The 22,864-nt window shown below is 45.2% G+C and overlaps 1 protein-coding gene across 1 annotated transcript; it reads left to right on the forward strand.

Moving 5' to 3' along the window:
• The first annotated feature begins 2,097 nt into the window (after window positions 1–2,097).
• LOC149352507 (uncharacterized) lies at window positions 2,098–18,305 on the forward strand. The gene is made up of 3 exons (XM_089577181.1): window positions 2,098–2,206; window positions 9,532–9,604; window positions 16,943–18,305. Exons 1-3 carry the CDS (start codon window positions 2,192–2,194, stop codon window positions 18,040–18,042), a joined length of 1,188 nt encoding a protein of 395 aa, XP_089433307.1. The 5' UTR covers window positions 2,098–2,191; the 3' UTR covers window positions 18,043–18,305.
• The last annotated feature ends 4,559 nt before the right edge of the window (window positions 18,306–22,864 follow it).

Genomic DNA, 22,864 nt, shown 5'->3' on the forward strand with positions numbered 1-22,864 from the left:
GTGCGCTCGTTCCTGGCAATGATCCAAATGAAATTCTTATAGCTGTAATATTGTGCTTGAAAAATTGTCGGTATGGATCCAGTGAAAGGGATTAAAATAAACACCAAGAAAAAAGAAGCTGCTTTGTTCAGAGCCAGAAATAAAAAATCCACTGTGGAAAGCTGCCTAATGCGTTGTTAAAAGAAGATTAACGTCGTCGACGCCCACAACATTCTTGGTGGGTATTTTTCTTGCCATCTGGGTTGGGACACTTGTGTGAACTATTTTGCAAAGAAACTTTCTTCAGGGACTGGACCTGTATCTCGATGTCGTACTGTCCTGTGACCCTCAAAGCTAAACTTTAATTACACTACACAATATTTGCCTTAAACAAAAATTACTAGACTTTAGCCTCGCCAACTACTACAAGAGCAAATACTGAGAAAACAATGGTCCTCTCCTTTAAAAAGGATGCCTCCTTAACATAGCCAATATTGAACGTCAACGTAGACAAGACATCTTTTTACACAATATAATATTATGAGGTTTAAACATCCGCATGAATATCGCTTGTTTCACGCTTTTTTATTTTTCTCAAAATGGCTGTCACAGCTTTCTTCGTTCAAAGGCGCTGTTGCAACCTAACGCCACTCCTTCTTTCACATGAATTTCCCAGCCCTTGTTTATTCGACACTTTCGTACTCAGTACTAATATCAATCATTAAAACATACCAGCCTGAAAACAGCGTGAAAACGACAGGGGCAGGAGACATACACACAAGCGGTGACTTATAACTGAGAATTTATTGCGTAGAAGTCTTCTTTTAAAGGCAGGTTGTGCAACGAACAGGAAAACATTGAAAAAAGGCATAAAAGACGATAAAAAAAGGAGTACTTAAAGAAAACACCGGGACAAAAGCACTGATGGCGCATTGACACATGTGTCCTTAATTGATATTATGCTGTAGACCTTATCACTTTTTTACTGAGCTGATCAGCATGCAAACCTATGACGTCACAGTGCTAAAATTGGAAACTTGTGACGATAAATTTTCTTTGATTACTCCTTTTTTCCCCCTCTTTTGTGCCTTTTCCCAATGTTTTGGTGTTTGTTACTCTACCTTCCTATAAAAGTAGGCTTTTTCGCAAGAAATCGTCAGTTTTAAGTCAGCTTTCGTGCGTGTCTTCGGTGCATCCTAGTTGTTTTTTTTTCGCGCTGTCTTAAGAATGATCTGTCAACAATTCACCCAAGCCTCCACATTGGCTCATTAAAACATGATCTACTGGTCTTCCTAACCAAACTTAGATAACCTTTCTCTCGAAAAGAATTACAAAAACGCTTTTCAGAACTGTAACTTGAAAATGCCGATTGTTGCTATAAAACCTGTAACAGACACCTATTCCTGACGTCTTTTTTCTGCATCGTGCTGTAGTTCCTTTTGTAACGTTGCTCTGGAACCAACGTTTGGTGCCACCTTGTTAACGGCTCCAGGACCCAGCCAAGTTGCTGACTGCAACCTTTAGACCTGGGGACATTCCAGTATTCTGGAAACTGAAATCGATTTAAAGAAATTGAAAGTAGAGTCTGGATTCGGCACACTCTTGCAAATATCTTCGGCTCGTGCAAGACTCCAGTGAGCTTTGCCTAAAAGTCTGACCTGTGTCTCCACAACTGGTCATTACGTGGTGGTCACACGACGCGTAAAAAATACTCAGTACGATGCAAGCTTCGGGTCGAGCACATTTCGGCGTGGGCCTCCAGGAAATGTCTGTGGAGAATATGCAAGAGTCAATATGGCACAATTTTTAGAAACACGTGAATTCGCAAAAAGTAACTTCGGCTGCAGATGCATTCATCTGTAAAGAAGGAGGTAGAGGAAAGGAACACCAGCGTGCCAGAACTGCAGCCGCGCATGTCGGCAGGTGGTTCCCGCTGTCGAACGGAGCGCCCTTCGCTCGGCGCCTCGATCTGTCTGCAGCCCGGCCTCGCGAACGGCGAACACCCTTCTCTGAGAGGGGGCGGGCGGGTGTTGGTTCGGTGCGGGCGCCTCATGTAAATCACTTCCCAGCGCGTCACCGCGAAAGTGGCGACGCGCGCGTCGCCGTATAAAAGGCTAGGCGACAAAATATTCCGAGACAGTGATTTTTGCACCGCCGGCGGCCTCTGGAGGGGGTTATTGCAGACACAGCACTCCGCGTCACTGAAAACAACATGCAGGTTTTTCTGGTAAGTGGCATTGCGCTAACGTGTAATGTCTTGGTTTCCTGGACTTTGCTGGTATGCAATTACCTCGATTTTCATTTGTATCGAAACTTGTCGATACCTCAGAAAAACCTCGAGACCACGTGCAAAATGAGTGAACTTCACGGCTGTCAGTTATGAGCTGCAAACAATCACGCTCGGGGCGGTTTGAAATTGTTTTATCCTGTACTCCTCCGGGTCTGCAAGCAACTTGTATTACACGAGCAACAATTCAATGCAGTGCTTTAGTGCGCTACGACCGTATTAGCTAGGCCATCCTCAACTAAATTTGCTCTCTTGAAGTTTGAATACATTTTTAAAAAGCAAGAAAAATTGAGATAGTCAAGCTTTCCAAACTGCTGAGAGCATCGAGGCGCCAGCATCAAGGTAGCGAAAGACGCTGTATGTGCTTGCCTTCAGAGGAACGGGCCTGCTTCGATGTCAGTGGTTAATATCTTCCTTAATAATCCGCTTCATGTATACTAATATTTCCGCTTTCTTAAAAAGCCAGCGCGCAGCCGTTTTTACGTGCAAGGAAGGATATGGAAGCACCATGCTGCTGTCCTTCCTAGTTCCACTACCACTACTGAAAGTCGGCCTGCAGCCGGCGAGAGACATGAATTTAGGCTGTTTCGTTCCACTCAAACTTTTTCAACTCGACAGAGCATGCAAGTTGCATTTCTCATAGCTTTTCACCTATGTGGATGACCCGAGTTGTTAAATTATTTTCTTAGTAACCTCAAATTCACGGGATGAAATGTGTGCGGCCGCTTTTCTTGCTGGCGAGTATTGACGCCTGAACCGAAGGCCTCCGGTTCGCCGTCATACCACGCTAATGCGAGATAAACTTTCTTTTACGATACTGCGCATCGAAGCTGCAGTCAGCGACTTAAATAAGAGGAAAATCGGTTTGTGAGAGTACAACACAGTTTCTTTTAGAAAAGAACGACTACTGATACCTAATGCTATGATCTGCTATGATCTGTACAAGATCGCAGTATCTATAAATAAAAAAAATGAATAGATGGGAAAAGTGGATTCGGGTCACTGTCGAGAATGGGTATAGGAATCGAGTCAACCGTCCGCGAATTCGTGTTAAAAGGCCGGCAGTACCCCGTGAAGCGCCCTTACTTTATCAATTCGCTGCGCTAAAACTCGGCCGTCTCATCAGAGCTTCCGCAACCGAGTTCCGGGCGCATCCATCACAGGAAAGCCCAGGGGCATCAATTATTCACACCCCAGTTGCTCTTCCAAGGCACTGTTGTTGCACGACAGCTCGCCGTCGGTAAACACATGTTCTCACGGAGGGGCTCACAAGACCTCGCGGACGAAGTGCGCGTTCGTAAGTGCTTCGTATTAAACGTCTTGGAATTACGACAGCGCCGCTTGCATGTAGAGCGCGAATGAAGCTCCCGATCGTTGAATGCCAACGCCGGTACAATGAGGAAGCACTCACTTGCTGTAGTAATTGACCGTCTGAAAGTAATTTGTTTTAATCTGTTGAGAATTTGCGTCCTGACTCCCACGTTTTATTTCTTTGTGCGACCAGTGTCTGCGGGAAAACTATTCATCCACACTGCATATGCTAAGTAGCTCTCTAGTAGCGTGAGCGCCAAATGTCAGAAGAGGCTGAAGAAGCTCTCCTGTGCAAGATGAAACCAACTTTTTCGCTTGCTTCGCTGGCAGTTGAGAAAAGCATTAATAATGAGAGACTATGAGGCAAGAATGAAAAGCTAACCCCACCTGTGTACACAACCCAATTTCGACCCCGTTCCATCATCTGTGGTGAGCAACTAGCCCAATTCTTTCTTCCGCGTAATGGGTTCTTGCAAAATATATAATCGTCATCTCATTAAAAACGTTTGTTGCGCTCTCTTCAAGGTTGACCTGATTACTTCACCTGACTCACAGTGTAACGCGATGGTGACTGTGTGTAAGGATGCCGCTTCACATACTTATTTCGCTGTGGGAGGCTATGTTGCGATAAACAGTAGGCGTTCTTGACTCAGCGTCCAGCTGGCTGGAAGGAAGCAGGCGCAAAAAGCTCAGCAAAAACGAGTTTACTTACCTGAGCCAACGGGAGCATCTCAGCGAAGAAACCAACTGAATGAAGATAAAGGAAGCAGCACATAACTTTCTACAAATCTGTTGAAGTAAACGGAAGGCGGTCACATTTATGCAAGATTTTGCTAAGAAAGCACCAAAAAGCCATAATCGGTTCTTATCAGATTTCGGCCTGGTTTTTCTCTTAGTCATTGCGCTGTGAAGGAACATTTCATTTTTTGTATTGCTATTTATTTCGTTCAATGCAGCTCTAGCCAGCGTTGTTCTTTCTGTTTTCTCTCGGGGGACCCATTATATTCCTTCAACTGCCAGTTCATACCAAGCGCCCAGGCCCGCATCATTAGCCATATCGAGCGGTAGCTTGTCGCGCTTTGTATTACTCCAAACAGCGAATTTGCCAACGAATTTTGCGACTGGCATCTGGAATCTTGCGTTCAGAAAATTTAGCAAAAGGTTTGCCTCTAGCAGTTATACTCATCACACCCGCCCGTTACAAGTGGTGTGGTAAAACTCTAAAAGTTCTATCACACTTGTCCCATCTACAGCACAAGTAACCTACACCGTAAGAAAAAAAAAATCGGCCTATATGGGCGGAGCAGACACAACTCTAGTCCTCAAAACCCGCGGTTAGTCCCTAAGTTTGCACACGGCACTCATCTTCCCACAAATGCGTGACGTGCGCAAACTCAACGGAATAATTGCTGAGAAGGAGACTAAAGGTGGACGAACTGCGGCATAGTAGCAGACGAAAATTGCGCAAGAAGACCTCGCCTGCAATAGTAACCGATTTTTTGAAGCGCAAGCAGTCATTCGTCTAGGGCTAGTGAAAACACCGCTACTGTCCGTGCCGAAGCTGCACGAGAAAGGGCTTCTTGGAACCGAAGCGATCAGCAGCTGATAAAACGCATAAACGCCTACTACGCGTTTCAATACATGCCAAATTTGAGTTGTAAGAGTTAGAGTGAAGGATCTGTACGCAATTTCATTTTATTACCGCTTGTTTACGAGCTTATGGGAGGTAGTGTAAGCATCGGTGACACTTAGCGAAACGGTGAGTGGCAAACAGTCCATTCCTCGGCAGCTGGCAGCTGCCGAGGAATTTTATTAGGCTAATTTTTTGATGCATTAAACATCGTGCATAGCATTGTGTTGGCGCTAACTTATACCAAGCGTCTACAATCGACCACGGTAGCTTTTGCTCCTTAAGGAGTATGGGCCTTTTGACTCACAGGCTTTTTTTTCATCCAGAAAAAAAAAATGTGATCTTAAAATGCAGGGAGCCCGGACAAGTGCTATTATTCAAATTTAAATTCTACGGCAGTTGATTTTAAATCAGAAAAAAAATCACATTTCAGAATTATAAAGATCATATTAGTCTCTGGAATTATATACGATATAATTTTGAATTCGGATCGGTCAGACGTTTTTGTTCTTGAGGACGGTGAGAAACAGTGGACAAAGTGGGCAGTACTAAAGGTGCCCACTAGCAGATCAACGATTTCCTTCTGTTCCTGCTTATTTATCGGAAGCAATGCTTCAAGGTTATGAAAAAAAAAACATAAGCAGTACACCGTACATCATTCTCGCTATAACAATTTCTTTGAAAGTTATCTGCTAATTCCATATTGATGAAGACATTAAACGCAGCTACTTGAAAATCCCGTGTCGATTTGCCGACCCGGTACTGCTGTTCTCCCTCACACCCTGTTCTCGCAACATTATTACGTAAATGAACGCGTCCACTTAAGGATGTGTAGAACCACGTTTGAGATCGCGCAATGTCTAAAACCTGGCTGACATAATCTCTCCAGTATCCCCTTCAAAGCACTGACGTTATCAGAGGTATTATGTCCCACTTAGATGTAATATATAAGGGGAGGTTCAATAATTACTCGATTTAATTTTTATAGAAAATGCATTTTCAAGACGGTTTTCGTTTAATTAAAATTTCTTGCCACATTGAACCCAAAACTTTTTGTGGCCCCTAAAATTACGTTCTCGTGTTTCAGATATGCTTAACAATATTGGAAAATGTGGCAACAGGGTTCGTCAAGAGTATATAGCGTGGGGAGATGGTATGGAGTTTTATTTAAACCCATTTCCATCTATGAAGCCAGTCCAACAAAAGTTCTTGATGCAATGCATGTTTTGACGATGTGTCGTTAGCGGCGTTTTTAAAGATGATTCACTGTGCACTCTTCAGTCGCGTGCTCTTTTTCATGTGCATTATTTTCAGCCTGAAGAACTGCTGCTTCAAATATGGAGACGTTTAAATATTCAGGCAGGATAGAAGTTAATTAAAAGACTAGCGCATAAAACTAGGACAAAGACAGAGAAGGCGACAGGACGAGCGCTAAAATTCAACTGAAGGTTTACTACACCAAACATGTACTCAAAACACTTCAGTGGCACATGCGCACACTGAGTTACAAAAAACTAATCAAGAAGTGGCAAACTGTTTCGAAGATACATGGTTTCTTTCCTGGTCAGGGCAAGTGACGTCGTGCTTACACACTTGTCACCTTCCCTGATAATGTGATAAGCCTCACATATCTCACGACCTAACCTTGTGCCTCCCCTACCAAGCACACACGTGGCATCAAACGCCGGCACGCACCCGCACCGCTTACAATGCGTAGCCAAATGGCTGCCCCCCGCTAATGAATCCACCAGCGTGCGATGCTCTCGTAGCCGTTCATTTAGGCAGCGTCCAGACTGTCCCACGTAGCATCTACCGCATGAGAGGGGTATGCGGTATACAATGCCAGCAGTGCACGGAACGAACTTGCACTCGTGTTTTATGGTGCATACCGGTTTCCTCTTGTCATTGACGGCTTTGCACATGCGCACCAGCTTTTCGGGGGCGGTGAACATGACGTTCACACCGCACTTCCCCCCAACTTTCCTCAGCCGGTGCGAAAGCTGGTGCACGTACGGTATGGCCGTACGCCTGAGCCTTTTGGCACTTTCTCCGGCGGCCATGCCAGGGCGGCCACCTGCCCTGACTTCCTTCAAGAGGCATTCCGCCACAGCCATGACTGTGTCGTGAGGGAAACCGGCCTTCTTCAACCGATGCACTTGCGCTTGCAAGCTGTGCTCAATCTTATGCTGGCAGGACTTCTCGAGAGCACCCCGCAGGCAATTTTTTGCAATTCCCCGTTTTACCAGTTTAGAATGGGCCGAATTATACGCTAAAATTTCTTTTTTTGTGCGAGGCTGGTACGACCAACAGATGTGCCCAGTGCCAAAGAACAAACTTAGCTCGAGGAACTGGAGGCACCCGTCCACTGGAACTTCATGCGTGAACCTCAGCTTGCCAGAACAATCACCGAAAATCTCTAAAACACTTTTTACAACCTGTGGTTTGTCGCTCTCGTTGTTAACATGCATAAACACAATAAACACAATAAAGTCATCCACGTACCTAAAACACTTAACAACACGCTTTTCGTCTTCAATGCACTCTGCAACGCGCTTGTCAAACTGTCATAAAAAGATTTCACTAAGAATCGGGGTTATGCAAGACCCTATGCAAATGCCATCTTTTTGCACAAACAATCGGTCATCAAAACAAATGTAATTGGATGAGAGTGGATTTGTGAATTAGTCCTAGTTTTATGCGCTAGTTTTTTAATTAACTATGTCAAACCAACTAGCCCAGCTTTCCGCCTTGAGGATAGGAGTCCCATGTTCTCAAAGGTCTTCGTATCTACCGGGTGTTTTTTTTTAGAAGGTCCAAAATTTTTAAAGGAAGGTAAATTCCTTTAGATTTATTTTAACCCTGGGGCTATACTGAGGGCTACGGCGGACACCAGGTAAGACGCAAACTACTTTAATTAGTTCGCTGATTAACTGAATACGTTAATTAACTTTTATAATTTTTATTTTAGGGGATATGGAGATCGTCTTCCAAACAGTCCAGCCAAAAAAATAGATTTTCATGAAAAAAATTTTTGCGCGCGTAACGAAGCGAGAAAAAGTCATCCTGGTAGGCAGCTTCACACTGTAACACAGCGTCTGTGAGCGCCTGTGACGTAGCTCGCTCCGCCCTGCACTTTGTGTCAATGCGTTTTAGTTCCAGCGCGGCATTCCGTGAGGCCGCGGAGCGAAGCGAGATAAGCAGCGATAGCGCAGGCCGCCAGTCCGGGACGCGTGACGTAAAGCGCAGGGCGGAGTGAAATACGTCAGAGGCGCTCCCGCCGCTGGGTTACGGTGTGAAGATGCCTACCAGGGTGAATTTTTCGCGCCTCGTATCGTGCGTGAAAAATTTTTAATTAAAATTGTTTTTTCTCGGTTGGACTGTTTAGAGGACGATCTCCAATTCTGCGAATACAACATATCCCCTAAAACAAAAATTAGAAAAGTTAATTAACATATTTATTTAATCAGCGAACTAATTAAAGCAGTTTTCCTCTTGCCTGGCACCCGCCGTAGCCTCCAGTATAGCCCCAGTGCTAAAATAAATCTAAAGCAATTTACCTTTTTTAAAAAATTCTGGACCTTCTAAAAAAACACCCGGTATATGTATGTTATTAGCTGTCATGAAATGTTCGCTGAAGCACACAGAAAATGATAGTTTTAAATTCAAAGCAAAGGAGCGTGTGGTGAGCACCTACGGTGTCCTCCAGGATTAGACAAGTTGAAATGAACCGCAGTATGAGTACAGTCGCCAGCAAAAGTTTACAAGATGCGAATGGTCAAAGACACATTTGTTGTAGCACCGCCTCTCGACCCAGTCGAATAGTATTCATACCAGCGGGTAGAGCACGGCTACGCGCTTATGCCTGCAGGCATATCAGGCGACTGGCTTTCAGGCTTCCACCGAAAGACTAATTTTCTCCCGCATCTACCCCGTAAACGTTTGCCGCATACTGAACATAAATATAAGTGCAGGCGATTGCTTTATCTCCAGGGCATGCAGTTTTCACGCCGACATCAATAAATTTCCCATTTTCACCGCCAGAAAAGCCTGCAGTGGTCCTACTCGAAGTATATTCAGTGAACGCGGCAATTCTTCACCGCGTTTGTACAGCATTCGATTGTAAATGAATAGTCACATTTTTCTCCGTTTATTTTAGACTGCGCATAAGTGACGGCGCTCTTGCCTTCCAAGCGGGAGCGGTTCCTTCCTTCCTCTTGTGTTGATCTTCACCATGCTACCGATTCCGTACACCGGCCAGGAAAAATAAAACTGGCTCGACTGACGGATGGCACGATAAACTGACGCGGCGCCGCTTCTTTTTCAGGTCGTCCTGCTTCTGCTGGCGGCCAGCCTTCTGGAGGCCCGGGCAGGCCAGCATGACAGATGGGCAATGACAGGTCAGCCAAAGACTCTCGTTGGCCGCAGTCGACAGCAGACCCGCGGGCAGCCAACTGACACTATATTTGCCGTTTAAGCGTTCCACTTTTTTTTTATTTCTCATGACAATTCCGAGCGGTTGACAGACGCAGTTCAACTCGCCCTCCGCCTTCGGATTATGCCCAGGAAGCAGGAAACCGAGTGGTGGACCCGTTGGAAGCTTTACCTCCCGACCCAGGAAGTGATTACCATTTTATTTAAACCACGCTTTGCCAGAGTAAGCGTCGAGTAAGGCGAACCTCGAGACCCGTGGACATCCGCAAAGTACGGAAGAATAACTTTCTACAGCCCGAACTACTGGCAAAGTGTGGCAGGAGGACGTCACCAGGGGGGTTTCGAATCCGTTTTAAAGAGGAGCAGTCACGTGTCTCTCTATCGCGACGACAGGATTGATAGGTGCATTTTGTGCGTTAAAAAAAAGAACATGAGAAAGAGGGTTGCGGCCACAATTTTCCTTATTCGCCGGAGTATGTGTTTGCATAATTCGTGCCCTAATAGTGAAATGGGCGACTTTGTCAAAAGCGCCTTGCGCGGTTGAGAGAAGAGATCCCGTACTTCCTCCTAGTTAGTGGCATCTGAAATGTTTACATGAAACGAAGCTGTGAAGAAGATAGCACAGTTTAAACTGAAAGAAAGTAGCAAAGCTAACCATGGCGGGAAACTTCAAGCGCTGACAGGCGAACTCTCTCTGTGTGGCGCCACCAAGCATAAGGTGGTCACTTTCTTGCCCATTACACTAGTTTAAGACCTTACATAAGCCTGCTGAAGATGGGCGCCGTCCATTTTGGGCGCTGATTCGAACAATGCCTCTAAATTAAGGTTTCTCACAAAGAATCGCTAGGATGCATGGCTAACGCTACGAACTCGTAACGATGCCTCCCCTTGACTCGTCTCTGGCCGAACGATACTAGACGCAAAGACCAAAATAAATGAAGGGAAGTACTGGCGAAAGCGGCTGGCAGGTCCCGGATAGAAGCGGCGACGGCAGTGGCAGCAGATGTATACCAGCGGCAGCGTGGAGCCGTTGTTGTCTTCCTTTCTGCTGGGGCCGCGCTACGCAACACCGCGTGCCTCTTCTTGCGGCCGAGGGCAGCGAGACATGAATAGAGCACGGAGCGCTGGCTTTGCAATTAAGGGCGTAATTGTAATTGTTTCGCATGCCGCCCCGGGTCAACAGCGCTCACGTAAGGGGCTTGTACGACGCGGCTGTGTAAGTGGAGCAAGATGCAAATCGAGGAAGTGTTGAAACGCGACGCCGGCCCTCCCGCAAGCCGCAGGTCGAACCAGAAAGTGCACAATAGACGGTGTCGTGGGCGGCCGGCTGAGCGGCCGCGTTTCGTAACCTGAGCGGGCGACCGACACGAGCCGAATGCCTATTCTTGTTTGTGCGACATTCATGGGCCTTCGTAAGCGGCGATAACCGCTGTCTCGGCGTGCTCTGCATGAAAGGCTCGTGTTCGGAAGGTTCATTTAGTCGGCACCAACCAGGTCTGCGAGTTGCGCGTCTAGCTTGATGAACATGCGACAGTGGTTAGGTGCGCGTTCAACGCATGTATATCCGTGCAAGAAATAACGCTCACTGGTAGGCAGGAACACACCGCGAACGACCTATTTCCATCGAGATGATGGCCCTGGCGAGTCACTGGGCATTGAGCTGCCGTACAGCCGAATGGGAGGCTTCTTTGCAGCAAGAATAAAAAAAAAACAGGAGACATTGCCTTATGTCGCAGTTCGTTCAGCTATCGTTGTTGTATATACGCTGGTCGCATATGGAAACCTGAACAGTGTGTAGAGAAACGATCTATTTCCCTATAGTTATGGACTTACTCCTTGCTTACCTACCTATGGTATTTTATTAACGTTGCTACCTCATAATATACCGCATGCAAGAAATACAGAACAAATTTTAGAAAGATAACGAATGACTAGTGATGCTAATGGGCAACAAACTTTCCCAGAGTTTGCACGTATAGAATTACGTTCGTGAGGCTCATGAAGGTATTTGTATTTTTATTAACCGCTAACTTTCAGGCTCGGAAACCTAATATCCTAACCATTGAATGTCCTAAATAATCCTTCTCGGTGCTTTTATACCATTGGAGAGAACACTAACACCGCTCGGTGACAAATGAAGTAATAACGCTCGCTAAGAACAAGAAAACAAAGGCATTCTTTGCCGAACAGTGAGGAATGAATTTTCATTAGCCCGAAGCTCGAAAAGCTAGGAAAGTTTGAACCCAACAGTGCATGTCCTATAAGCTGTGCGACTGTCGAAGGACGTGAGGAGGCAGCGAATGAAAGCCAGCTTTCAAGACGAAGTTATATGAAGTATTCTTGCCATTGAAAGTGTTCTTGTGGGAAGATCGTGACATGGCAAGGTTTTTGGATTCATGAGAAACGCCGAATAGTACCCTACCAAAAACATCCCTTCTACTTGATGACAAATGGATCAGTACGCTAGACAAACCTTTAGGCCCAATACTCGTTTTTTTTTATTGCTAGCAATGTGAATCCCTTTCCGAGTAAAAAGATTAGAATAAAGGCTGCAACTAAAAGCAAATATACTTGTGTTTGTAACAGGAGTGCACACTGCACCACAAAAGTTTTTTTTTTCTGATTCCGGCGTAGTAAAAGTTCGTTGTCAAAAGAATAAACAGTAGATACCAGTTCTGATGAAGGAAGAATCAGCTGCTGCGCTCAGAAGAAAAAGCACTAACTGCCGTGCTCGCTCGATCGAGCCTTAGTTGAAATTCGCGGCAATAAATGCCAGATAGAAGCTTAAAAGCTTCCGAGAACAGTACTGTATGCTTAATTTAAGTACTCGAGTTTAGGTCGACTTGTTTCTTTAAAAATTGCGTTGTGCAAGCATGGGGTCGACCAGTACGCGAAACACACCCAAACGTAGGCACAAAGCAAGACTACAAACTCTGAAAACGAAGGGAGAATGATAGCAATGATGCTGCTGCCGAAAGTCATGCGTTCTGGCCGTCTTCGAGCCTGTAAAAACTAGGGCAGTTCCAGACACTGCTACGGCACAAAGGTTTCACGCGTTCCTTCCCTTTCAAGACAGCCGCGTAAAAGGCCGATATGAAGATGAGAACGTAGCCCACTGCGACATCACCGCGTCTGCCATGCACTTTAGAGGCATGGTCGCCTAAACGAAACTTTTATCAGTCGTCTCGCCGCACGACGAGTGTGTAGTGTCTCCGGAACGTGGGCTACCATTATCGGCAACATCTAAGCGAGCTGCCACCTTACGCGTGCAGGCGTTAGAGAAATTGACCCATAGCACGCGATTTCGATGTTGTCTAATAGTGCGTCAGATAATGGAGAAAGCAGCGAGAGTGCCACTCCGGTGGAGTTTCTGTATGGTGCCTCCGCAGCTATGTTAAGTCGTGCGCTGTGCCGGTTGCCTAAATTACATGTTGGCGGCTCTGAGCTCTAACTGGTCGACCAGTACGACGTTCCATTCTCTTTCTTTCTCGTCGTATAGGCGGTTGCCCTGTGTGATAATTTGCGAATAAGTACGTTAAGCACCAGAATGAGTCCTAAAATACTGTCGTGCATCGGAAATAAGGCGACAGAAACTATGATGTGTTCGATGTAAATTTCTGTGCCACATGCAACGCACCACACATGAAGCGTGGTGCGCCTTTCGCACAAAAATTATCGATGTAAATTTAAGCACGAACCGTTAAGTGCTCAGATGGGTGCAGTGTCGTTAGCAGTATTTTGATGTATAAATAAGCACAGGCTTCTCAATGGTTGCACGTAGAGCGTTGTGCGCCAAAAAGATGGCACGAAAGACCATATCTTGTCATCTTTCATTAACATTCACGTGCATTTAATGGGATCCTTAGAGTACGTGGTTTTCGGCCCGAGTGGAAAACTTTTTCTTTAAAATGAAGGAATGATGAAGAGGAAAAAGGGATAATTGATGAAGGAGATAGCGGACGACAACAATGAAAAGCAAGCAGGATGAACTGTGTGCTTTGTGCAAGTGTGTAAATGTAGAATGCCTTGTTTGTTAGCGTATACGGTGCATAAATGGCAGCGTAGGTAGGATAATTTCAGCCGTCACTGCGCTAGTGATTGTTGACGCAGTTAGCGTCTCACAGCTTTAAAGAATGTCTGCATTTTGCGAAATGACGCTGGAATACATGAGAAGGGTAGGTTCGAAATCTAATTGGAGATTCAGTAAGCCTTGCCAAAGACTTTGAACTTGAAGTCAATAGCCCGGTTGCCTGAAAAAAAAAGAAGAAACTTGCTGGTGCAAATACCAGCTTTGAACTGCTTATTATGCCGTGGTAAGTGTGGGTAATTATGGGCCTCGGCGCAATGCAAGCCATTTAGAGGTGTGACGTCAGGAAAGCGCAGTTTTTTTGGATTAAAAGCGCAAGTCACAAAATAATTGAAGGCTGGTTTCTATAGCAGCGGAGTTTTGTTTTTCCGCTCCCCACGCTTCTATTTTTTACTTGTGATAGTTGAAGCGTGACAACTAAAGCTTGCAGCAACCTCCGCCACTCATAGACTATTTTTTAATAGATAGAATTTTCATGGTTAGCAATTTTAGGGGTTCCTATGATGCTCAGCTGCTTAACGCCAAGGCGAATACACTTTCGCAGTCAGTACCCTTGTTCGGCATGTAATAGATCACGCAGTTGTAGGAAGTTGTAGAATTCGTCATCTCACATTTAAAAGCAAAACGAAGTGGAGGAACGTATTATGTACTGTGGTAAGGAAAAGATAAGATATAAGTTGTGGAAGATCAAACAAAAGTTGCTTGCTTTAGAAAGAGAAGAAAGGAACGATGTCACTTTCTTATGTTGTAAACTTCTGCAAAGGAAACTTGTACCTGTCAGCGAGACAGGAGCTAACTTATCCGAGTTTCCTCTCAATATATATGAAAATGTAAAACGAAAGAAGTAGAACTAGTGCGCTTAGCAACAGCAGATAATCTGCGTAGACAATGAGTCCATTTCCTGCCTCTTGAAGATAACAAACGGGGTCAGTGAAGACTGACATGCAGGATACCTCACTCACACTGAGAGGCTATAAGGTGGTCTTAAGGTGCTAAACCTTCCTACGCTGTCGCCAAACACTGTGGCTGTCGCTCCCGCCTTGTTTGCTTAAACACTCATCCGCGGACATATAACAAAATGAGGCTAAGTGGCCTTTCTGTCTGGAGTCAGGGAGTGGACTCTAATGCGAGACAGGCAGCCTGCAGGCTCTTCGGCGACCTAAAGAGTAAAAATAATGCTATCTGCAGGGATGCCTTGTTGTGTTCGGGAGCTCCACTGGATCAAATAATTTTTTTTATTGCCATATTCGATTCATACCGACCGGATAACTTCGGACTCTTGAGAAGAGCGCAGCATCAGACAGCCCAGTCACCGCTGTCCCTTCCGTAAACGAATTTCAGACATCGCATGGAGATAGACTTTTTTTTTATTGAGCAGGACTTCCTGGGTATAGAAAGCTGATTATTTTAACTCATTGAGCGCTAATTTTTTTGATAAATCGCTTATGATTCAAACTTGTGCGGACCCTGTGAAAACGCAAAGTGTTTACTTGTTTGTATGATCTTTCTTCATAAGTACACCAACACCCCTTCTAAATTTTCGAAGCAGAAGAATTCGATGGTTAAGGTCGGAGATTGTTAGCGTAGCTTTTAGAGCAGGACTTAATAAATCAAGTCGTAGTGAATAGGGAATTGCAATCCCCTAATATTTACATAATAAATTTCTTTTATTGCCCAACTTTGCCTTTACAGCTTAATTGTGTTCTCACGTTTCCTGAGAGAAACATACTCCATCAACAACACACACAGAGCTTATAACAGTGGCGCTCTTTCCATCGCTTCCGACACGAAACAATTTGAAGCGAAAGCTTCATTACGGGACCTTGGGCTTCAATCGTGGACAGGGCAAATTTGACCTTCAGCGGAGTTAAAGGTCGAACCATGAAAAAGAGAAAAAGAAATTGAATCAATATCCATGACTCGGAGTCGAAACCGCGGCTGCGCGAACAGATCTACTTTAAGGGCCGCTCAGTGAGACACTAGGCTATCGCCGATTTTTTTTTTAGCCCCCACGCCTCTTGTTAAACAGCACCACACTCTCGCTCTGTGTATTGGACAGCGTCGTCTTCATCAACTTCCATCTGCTCCGTCCCGCGGCACTGCCTGCGCACCGTCGTCTTCCACGTAGCACAAATCCGTGCTTTCGCTCCAATTCGAATGTAGAAAACATTCTCTGTAGTTTTTTTGCATTAACAATTTGCAACTGTGTGCATGTTTCATAATTAGAGAATTTCCAAATTAATAAACTTAACTAGCACTTGGTTTGAACGTGATTTCGGGTGAGCAGATTATTCAGCGCAGCTGATATTTTCTTCTTAATTGGGAGATGCGCGAAGAGCTGCTCAAGTAATGAACGCTCTACCAATGGAAATTTTCGCTTCTTATTTAGTAGAGAGGTGGCAGCATAAGCTCAAAGGCAGTAAGAAGATCGGCGAAAGAAAGCAGCCACGGTATTTAAACATGACACCATATAGCAGTAAATAACAATGATCTTGTTTTCTAAACAACTAGGCAATGATAAATAAGCTTAGAACTAGATTTTTTTTTTTCACTTAGAAACTAAATGTTTCACAGAGAAAGGCAGGTCGTCTCGCCGCTGCATCTAATGTGCTTCTAGTAAGCGGACATCATGACGTGTTGCACAAAAGATAATTCTTATATTTTGCAAAAATAAGACAGCACAATAACTCCACCCAGGACAAAAAATTTTAGATGCCCATATGAGAATATACTGAAAACCATTCAAGCAAAAAATCAGTTTAAAACAAAAGTGCCTTATGTAAATGACGCACACGTCATTGATTCCAGAGAAGACAGTGAACTTCATAAATCGTGCAACAAACCCAAATGTCAGTTCTTAAGGCAGCGGAAGAAATCAGGAGAAGTATTTGGCTTCCAACCAAATGATAAACTTATGCAAGCTGAGGCGAATATTTTAAGAGCAGAAATTACTGGAAGATATCCTGTACCGGTCTTGTTTTGACGGGCATAGGTGCTGGTGGAAGGATAAAAAATATTACTTGCAAATGCTAAACAGGTTTTGTATCGTCTTTATTATTCTACAACTAAAAATAGTGTACGAATATACTCACAGGCAAATTGATTTTCAACCCGCGAACACAGCCTGCTCATAAAACGATGTCGGCGTTCTAGTGCCTGTGAACATACGCTGGGAGCGTTAGTATATTAAAAAAGCTAAATCTGTTGTATATTCCAGCGCCTGCAACCCACGGCGCAGCGGCTAGCACCAACACGCAGGGCTTCTATGTACTGCGGAGGCCTGCTCGGTACGACGCACCTCAGCAGCCAGCCCCGTCCGAACCCGTTACCAGTGGGGCCTCGCTTCGCCAGTGGAGCAACAACTTTCCAGCGAGCACGCAGCCGCTTACGACAGGTCACCAGTATTACGATACGAAGTCTACGGCGTCGGCTACGCAGAGCTCTCAGAGGGCACCCGCAGCCGCTAAGTGGAAGTTCTCGGGCTCCACAGACGCTTGGGAAGCGCAAAATAATGGCAGGAACGGCCAAACCAGAGCGACGGAGCGATTCGAAGTGCGAAAAACGAACGGCAGGTCTCACAGAAAACCTGCCGCATCCGGCAAGTCGACGGCTAGCGCTGGCTGGGCGCTTTCTAGTGCCCCCTCCAAGAGCAAGCCCAAGAACATTCTCGTCATAGACGCAGGATACACAACAGGGAACATCCAAGACGAACTTCTCGACGGCTGGCCAATGTCGAAGCACAACGGCAACGGATGGCAGACGGCGGCGAGCAGCGGCTGGCAAGCGGCTAATTCTAATGGTTGGCAAGCGGCCAGCAGCCAAGGCTGGCAGTCGTCAAGCAACAATGGATGGCAAGCTCCAAGCAACGACGAACAAGTGTACACTGTCAAGACGGCGAGCTTAGACCATGCTGCAGGTCTAGAAGCGGACACGACCCCTTTCTTTTCTGGTGCAGGCCCCTCACCGAATAATGGTCACCGGGGTTCCCCAGACAAGCAAGTTTACATAGTGAAGACAATAAGCCACAGCCCGGAGCCAAGTGCGCCTGCGATGGCGCCAGCGTGGCAGGCAGAAGAGTGGAGTGACGCACCCATGAAGTGGCCGTCAAATGGCTGGAACGGAGCCATGGAAACAATGGACATGCCAATGGCACAGCAGAATGGTGGGATCGGTCAACAGCTCCTTGCGTTGCTGGGACAGAAGCAAGAATTCATCTTGAAGACGCTTCCCAGCCTCCTGCCATCTCCCCAACAGTCTGCTCCGTCTGACTGGCCTTCAGATTCTGCAAAGCCTTCCAAGAAGAACCCTTGGGGATGACTTCCCCTTTGAGTCATAGCAAATGTTTTCAAAATCTTCACTTGATGGAATCTCGAAATAAAGTTGCTCCTTGTGGTTAATATGCAACAGGTGAGAAAATCTGAGACATGACGTAAACATTCAAAGAACGTAGTTTTAGTGAAGCCGTTGGTTGAAATTGATCAAGACCTCTGCACTACAGCATCCCTCATAGTGCAGGTAGTGCAGCTTCGGGACGCTTAGCGCCATGCACTATACCATGTCTACATCTGTCCAGAAGTGACGTCACGAACAATTTGAAGATGGCCTGGGTCACTAGAAGTGGTCTAAGCATTAAGAAGCAGGTCTTTACGCCAGCCAAGCCCATTGCTTTCATCCAGAGAAGCCAAAAACGTAATAAATCTTTCATCCTGAAATCAATTGCGAGACTAGTTGCCACGCCTGTATATAATCAACGATGAAAATGAAGGAAAATTGAAATACCAATAAGTTCTCGGATGCACGCTCACCAATTACAGCATACTGCAACAGCTACCTGAGACTATACGATTTCAGCAGCGCGAACACGGTTAGGAAAAAACAGACAGAAAGGGGGACAGGACAGACCGCTGAAATCGTATGGATTCCCACCAACTAGCCCGCCAGATTCTGTTATACCTGAGACTAGACCACACAAGAAAATCTCCACAGGGAAATTGAAGTTGGTAGACTATTTATCATGAAGGGTGACGCTTGATTTACCTGTAAAGCTCTAGAAATTGAAAACTTTACCGCACGGTCTCATATTCATTTGTTGAACTTGTACGCCACCGTTCTCCGCAGTACGAAACTCCTTCCTCTTAAGCAATAGGTTGCTAACAGTTCCAGATTTTTGTGGTATTAGACGGCGCGCCCTTACAAGCGTACCATAGTAGGTCATATAGGCTGGGCAGCCAGTGTCAAATAAGCGCATTCATTGCCAGACATCACGCGGCACACATTAAAACACAAACTTGAGTTGTTTAATTGTTCATAATACTACTCCTACAAAGTGTACGGAGTTGTAAAAGCGAAATGCTGTACTCGTGGCCTTGAAATTCGAGAAACATTAATTAGCGAGCCGTCAGTTGCAATATAGTGCCACACTTCTCTCGTACACGTATTCGAGCCGTGTTACTGGGTGAAGCAACCACAAAATTTCTCCCTATATTCACCCTGCCGGGTCTTCCAGTCACCTGTCATGACAGAGTGTAACGCGACAAGTAAAGCATGAGCTCTTGCATCTAAAGCGTAAGCTCTTCCGGTGAGAAGTTTTCATGTGAGTGCAGTGGTAAACATAAAATAAAGTATTGACTTCAGATTGACTTTGAAGTACTGACTTCAAAGACAACGGGTCGTCCAATTACTTTTCATTATTGCTCAAGTAGAGCCCCGCCATAGGCATTTACTACATACTAAATGGTACTTTTTAACTTGTTAATGGAAGCAACAATGCAAACGAGAAATACCGTGATGTTTGTTTGCCTCAATTTTTGCTGCGCCAAGTTAGGGCGAGAAAAGGACCACTTCGTTACAGCGCCCATAGGGAAGCAGCCCACGTAACCCGCAACTATTTTGGTGAAAACGTGACAAGGCGACAGAGCACACACGGCTCAAAACAAGCCACAAAGGGTGCATTGTCTCCTTCCTTTCCGGGTGTCGCCTGCAGCTGCATTTGCGCAAACCCCATCTCAAGAAAGCGGATCAGGAAGGAAGACAGTTCGGTGCCCGGCTTGTTGTTTCCTCTGCAGTAAGAAGACAAAGACTGTTGCATTCCTATCAGCTACTCTCATAGAAACGCACCTGGCAGCCCTGCTAACTCGGTTTTGGGATAAAGAAAAACAAAACGCTGGTGTCAGGGGCTTTCGCTCCAACTATAATCACCCAAATGCACTGAAAGTACCAAACCACTGATAGTGTTTTACTTGGCTGGAGGAAGCGTGTGAAAAGAGAAACGCCTGTGTATTCTCCATTGAACACCACATAAAAAATTTTTGACATGCGAATTTTTTTTTGAAATAAAGCGTACCTAAAGAAACAAAAATGATTTTTCTCAGAATGTATCGCGTGGTATTGAAATGATTGCCCAAACAACAAACGAGAGTTAATAGCATCCTGGCTGAAATGAAGAGGGGGGGGGGGGCAGGACAGACAGTTCAACACGTGCACGTGTTCATCAGCGGTGTATTGAATCGGCAGAGTGTGATCCAAGAGGTAAGAAAACATTAGTGAAGCAGAGAAGCGCTACTAAAAGGTTTAGCGCTGACACAAGGAGAGCCGGAAAAGCGCGCAGCACAAACGCTAACTTTTAATTGAAATTTGTTTTGTTCTTCCTTTCACCCAGACAAAGAAGGAAAACGCGCATGTGCAACCCCTTCTTTCACAACTCGCCACAGTGGATTGGGATACAGAGCGGTTGGTTATCAAGAATTAGCCATAACCTGAAGCTTTATTTACACGGCGTCAACCACAGAAGCAGCAAACATCAGGCGATAAAGGATAACGAAGTGCAAACAGGCCTAAAAGTGCCCTGTACTGGTCTAGAAGGAAGGCCCAATTCACTCGGATACTGGATAAATTTAGTGAATAAATATGAACTCTTTTTCATACACACGAACCGACATCACGCTTCCTGTTTCACGTTCATGTTTATTCCTTGGAATTGTCCTCTAACCGAAGAAAATGGGCCTTCATTTTAGTCCAGTGCAACGCTCTTATAGCCCTGCATGCACTCCTTTATCCTGTAGCTTTTGATTTCTGCCGCATCTGTGGATGATGTCGGTAAAGCTTAACTTGCTCGCTAATTCTTTAAAAGCGACCGCGTTATATCCCAATCCACTCTGACGTGTTGTGCGAGAGGTGGTTGCACATTCGCGTTTTCCTTCTTTGTTTGAGTGGAAGGACGAAAATAAATGTTCAGTTTAAAGTTATAGCTTGAGTTGTGTACTTTACTGTGAGTTCTTGTGCCTGCGCTGAACCTTTCAGTAGAAATATATCACCAACTAGCCCAATACTACACTTTCTGAAGCAGAGAATCAAGTGTACTGACGAGGTTGTAGAGGACTGAAGTTAGCGCAGTAAGGAGGGAATTAGAGACTATTGAAAGAAACTGCTTTCATCCACCACAGTGAACGTTGTTAATGGCGATGAGAATTGGCGAAATACATCCACATCATACTGCAGCCCTTTACCTTTTTGCCCACGCGGTATTTCAGGACTTTAAATCCCACATACCCCATCACAAATAAGCTTTAAATGGAGTTGCTAATAGTCGGGAAGAAAACTTCTAAGAGAATACAAAGGTGAAAGAAATATAGAAAAAAAAGTTAAAAGGTATTTTTTAGCAACTAATCAAATTAGAGGCAACACCTAATCTCCGCCTTAAGGGTATGGCACGATAGCAGTACTGGGTTAATGCCCATGTATGCGGAATTCGCCATTCTATACTTTACACTGACAGATCCCTGGAAGTCCGCATACTATTCCTGACACAGTGGTGCAGCGGTTAAGTGATGCGCCACTGCCCTACGATTGCAGGTGCTGCCACTGGTGGGGCTTGTGCCGCCCAGGTTGCTATTCCAGAGCGACCAGTCAATAACTTGACTGCCACCTGCCAAGGTGGTCAATTTGGTCACAATCCAACGGGAAAGTTGTGATGATGCCACAAGGTCACATGATCTAGGAGGCCCACCTGTGTTGCTTTTCTGAACGTTTCTCGCTCAAAACGCCGACGCTGAAGACGTGGACCCCGGATTTTCTGCAGAATGGGGAGTCTTAACGCTATCGCGTTAAAAACAAGCAGGTGCGAGCTGAAGTTCTCTCATACTTAAGCCATGCGTAGCGGGGGTCGACAGAAACTTAGGTGGGCGGATGAGATTAAGAAGTTAGCGGGGATAAAGTGGCAGCGGCTGGCACAGGACAGGGTTAATTGGAGAGACATGGGAGAGGCCTTCGTCCTGCAGTAGTCGTAGTCAGGCTGATGATGATGATGATGATGATGGCCACTGCAAGTAGTAATGTCAGTTAGGCACCAAGTTGGTTAACCTTTCGTCATAAAAACTTTTCGAACACATTGCTACACTCTTGAAGCACTAGTGCGGTAAAACTCGTAGTTGAGGTTAAGAAAGCCGCATTAATTTATATGCAGAGTTTGTATGAGGGATCACTTACTTTTACAGTTTTCAGGCTCATGTTGCTTGCATTAACCCATTGCTTTCAAAACTTCAAAGGCGTATACTACGTCACTATTGTGTGATGGGCACCTATGGGTAAGCAGTGGCAATGTACGGACGCATAACGGTTTGAAAAGTTTGAAAAGTTTATTCGGCCATATTTACAATATTCCCCCGGGGAGAGGCAAAAGGAGGCAGACAAAGCATGCCTCCTGACGAGGCCAACACCCCGGCTAACACATCAGGACACCGTGGACTAAACAGCAAATCACATACGCAATAAAAAAAAACACTTTACAAGAAAAGAATAGAATACTTGAGGGTAGGAAGCCTAATCATAAAGACAAACAAAGAAAGACACTTCTAAATCTTAAAAAAAAAACAGAAACATGACACCGTCTCGCCCCAACCATCTAACCAGAAAAATGAAACACAACTCATACTGGCAAATCTTTTGCAAAATTGCAAAAGCACGAAACATGAAGTAACTCTGAGGTTGAATTCCCTGCATTTGTAAAAAGTGAATAGAAGTTAGGCGTTTAGTGTATAAACCATTGATGATTTGGTTTAAAGTTCCAAAGTGACTGAAGTTATAAGGGACGACCTAGTGAAGGGCTGCGGATAACTTCCACCCCCTGGGGTTCTTCAGCGTG

Source organism: Amblyomma mixtum, chromosome 3, assembly GCF_055824585.1.
Source record: "Amblyomma mixtum isolate Tamu chromosome 3, ASM5582458v1, whole genome shotgun sequence".
Taxonomy (NCBI): Eukaryota; Metazoa; Arthropoda; class Arachnida; order Ixodida; family Ixodidae; genus Amblyomma; species Amblyomma mixtum.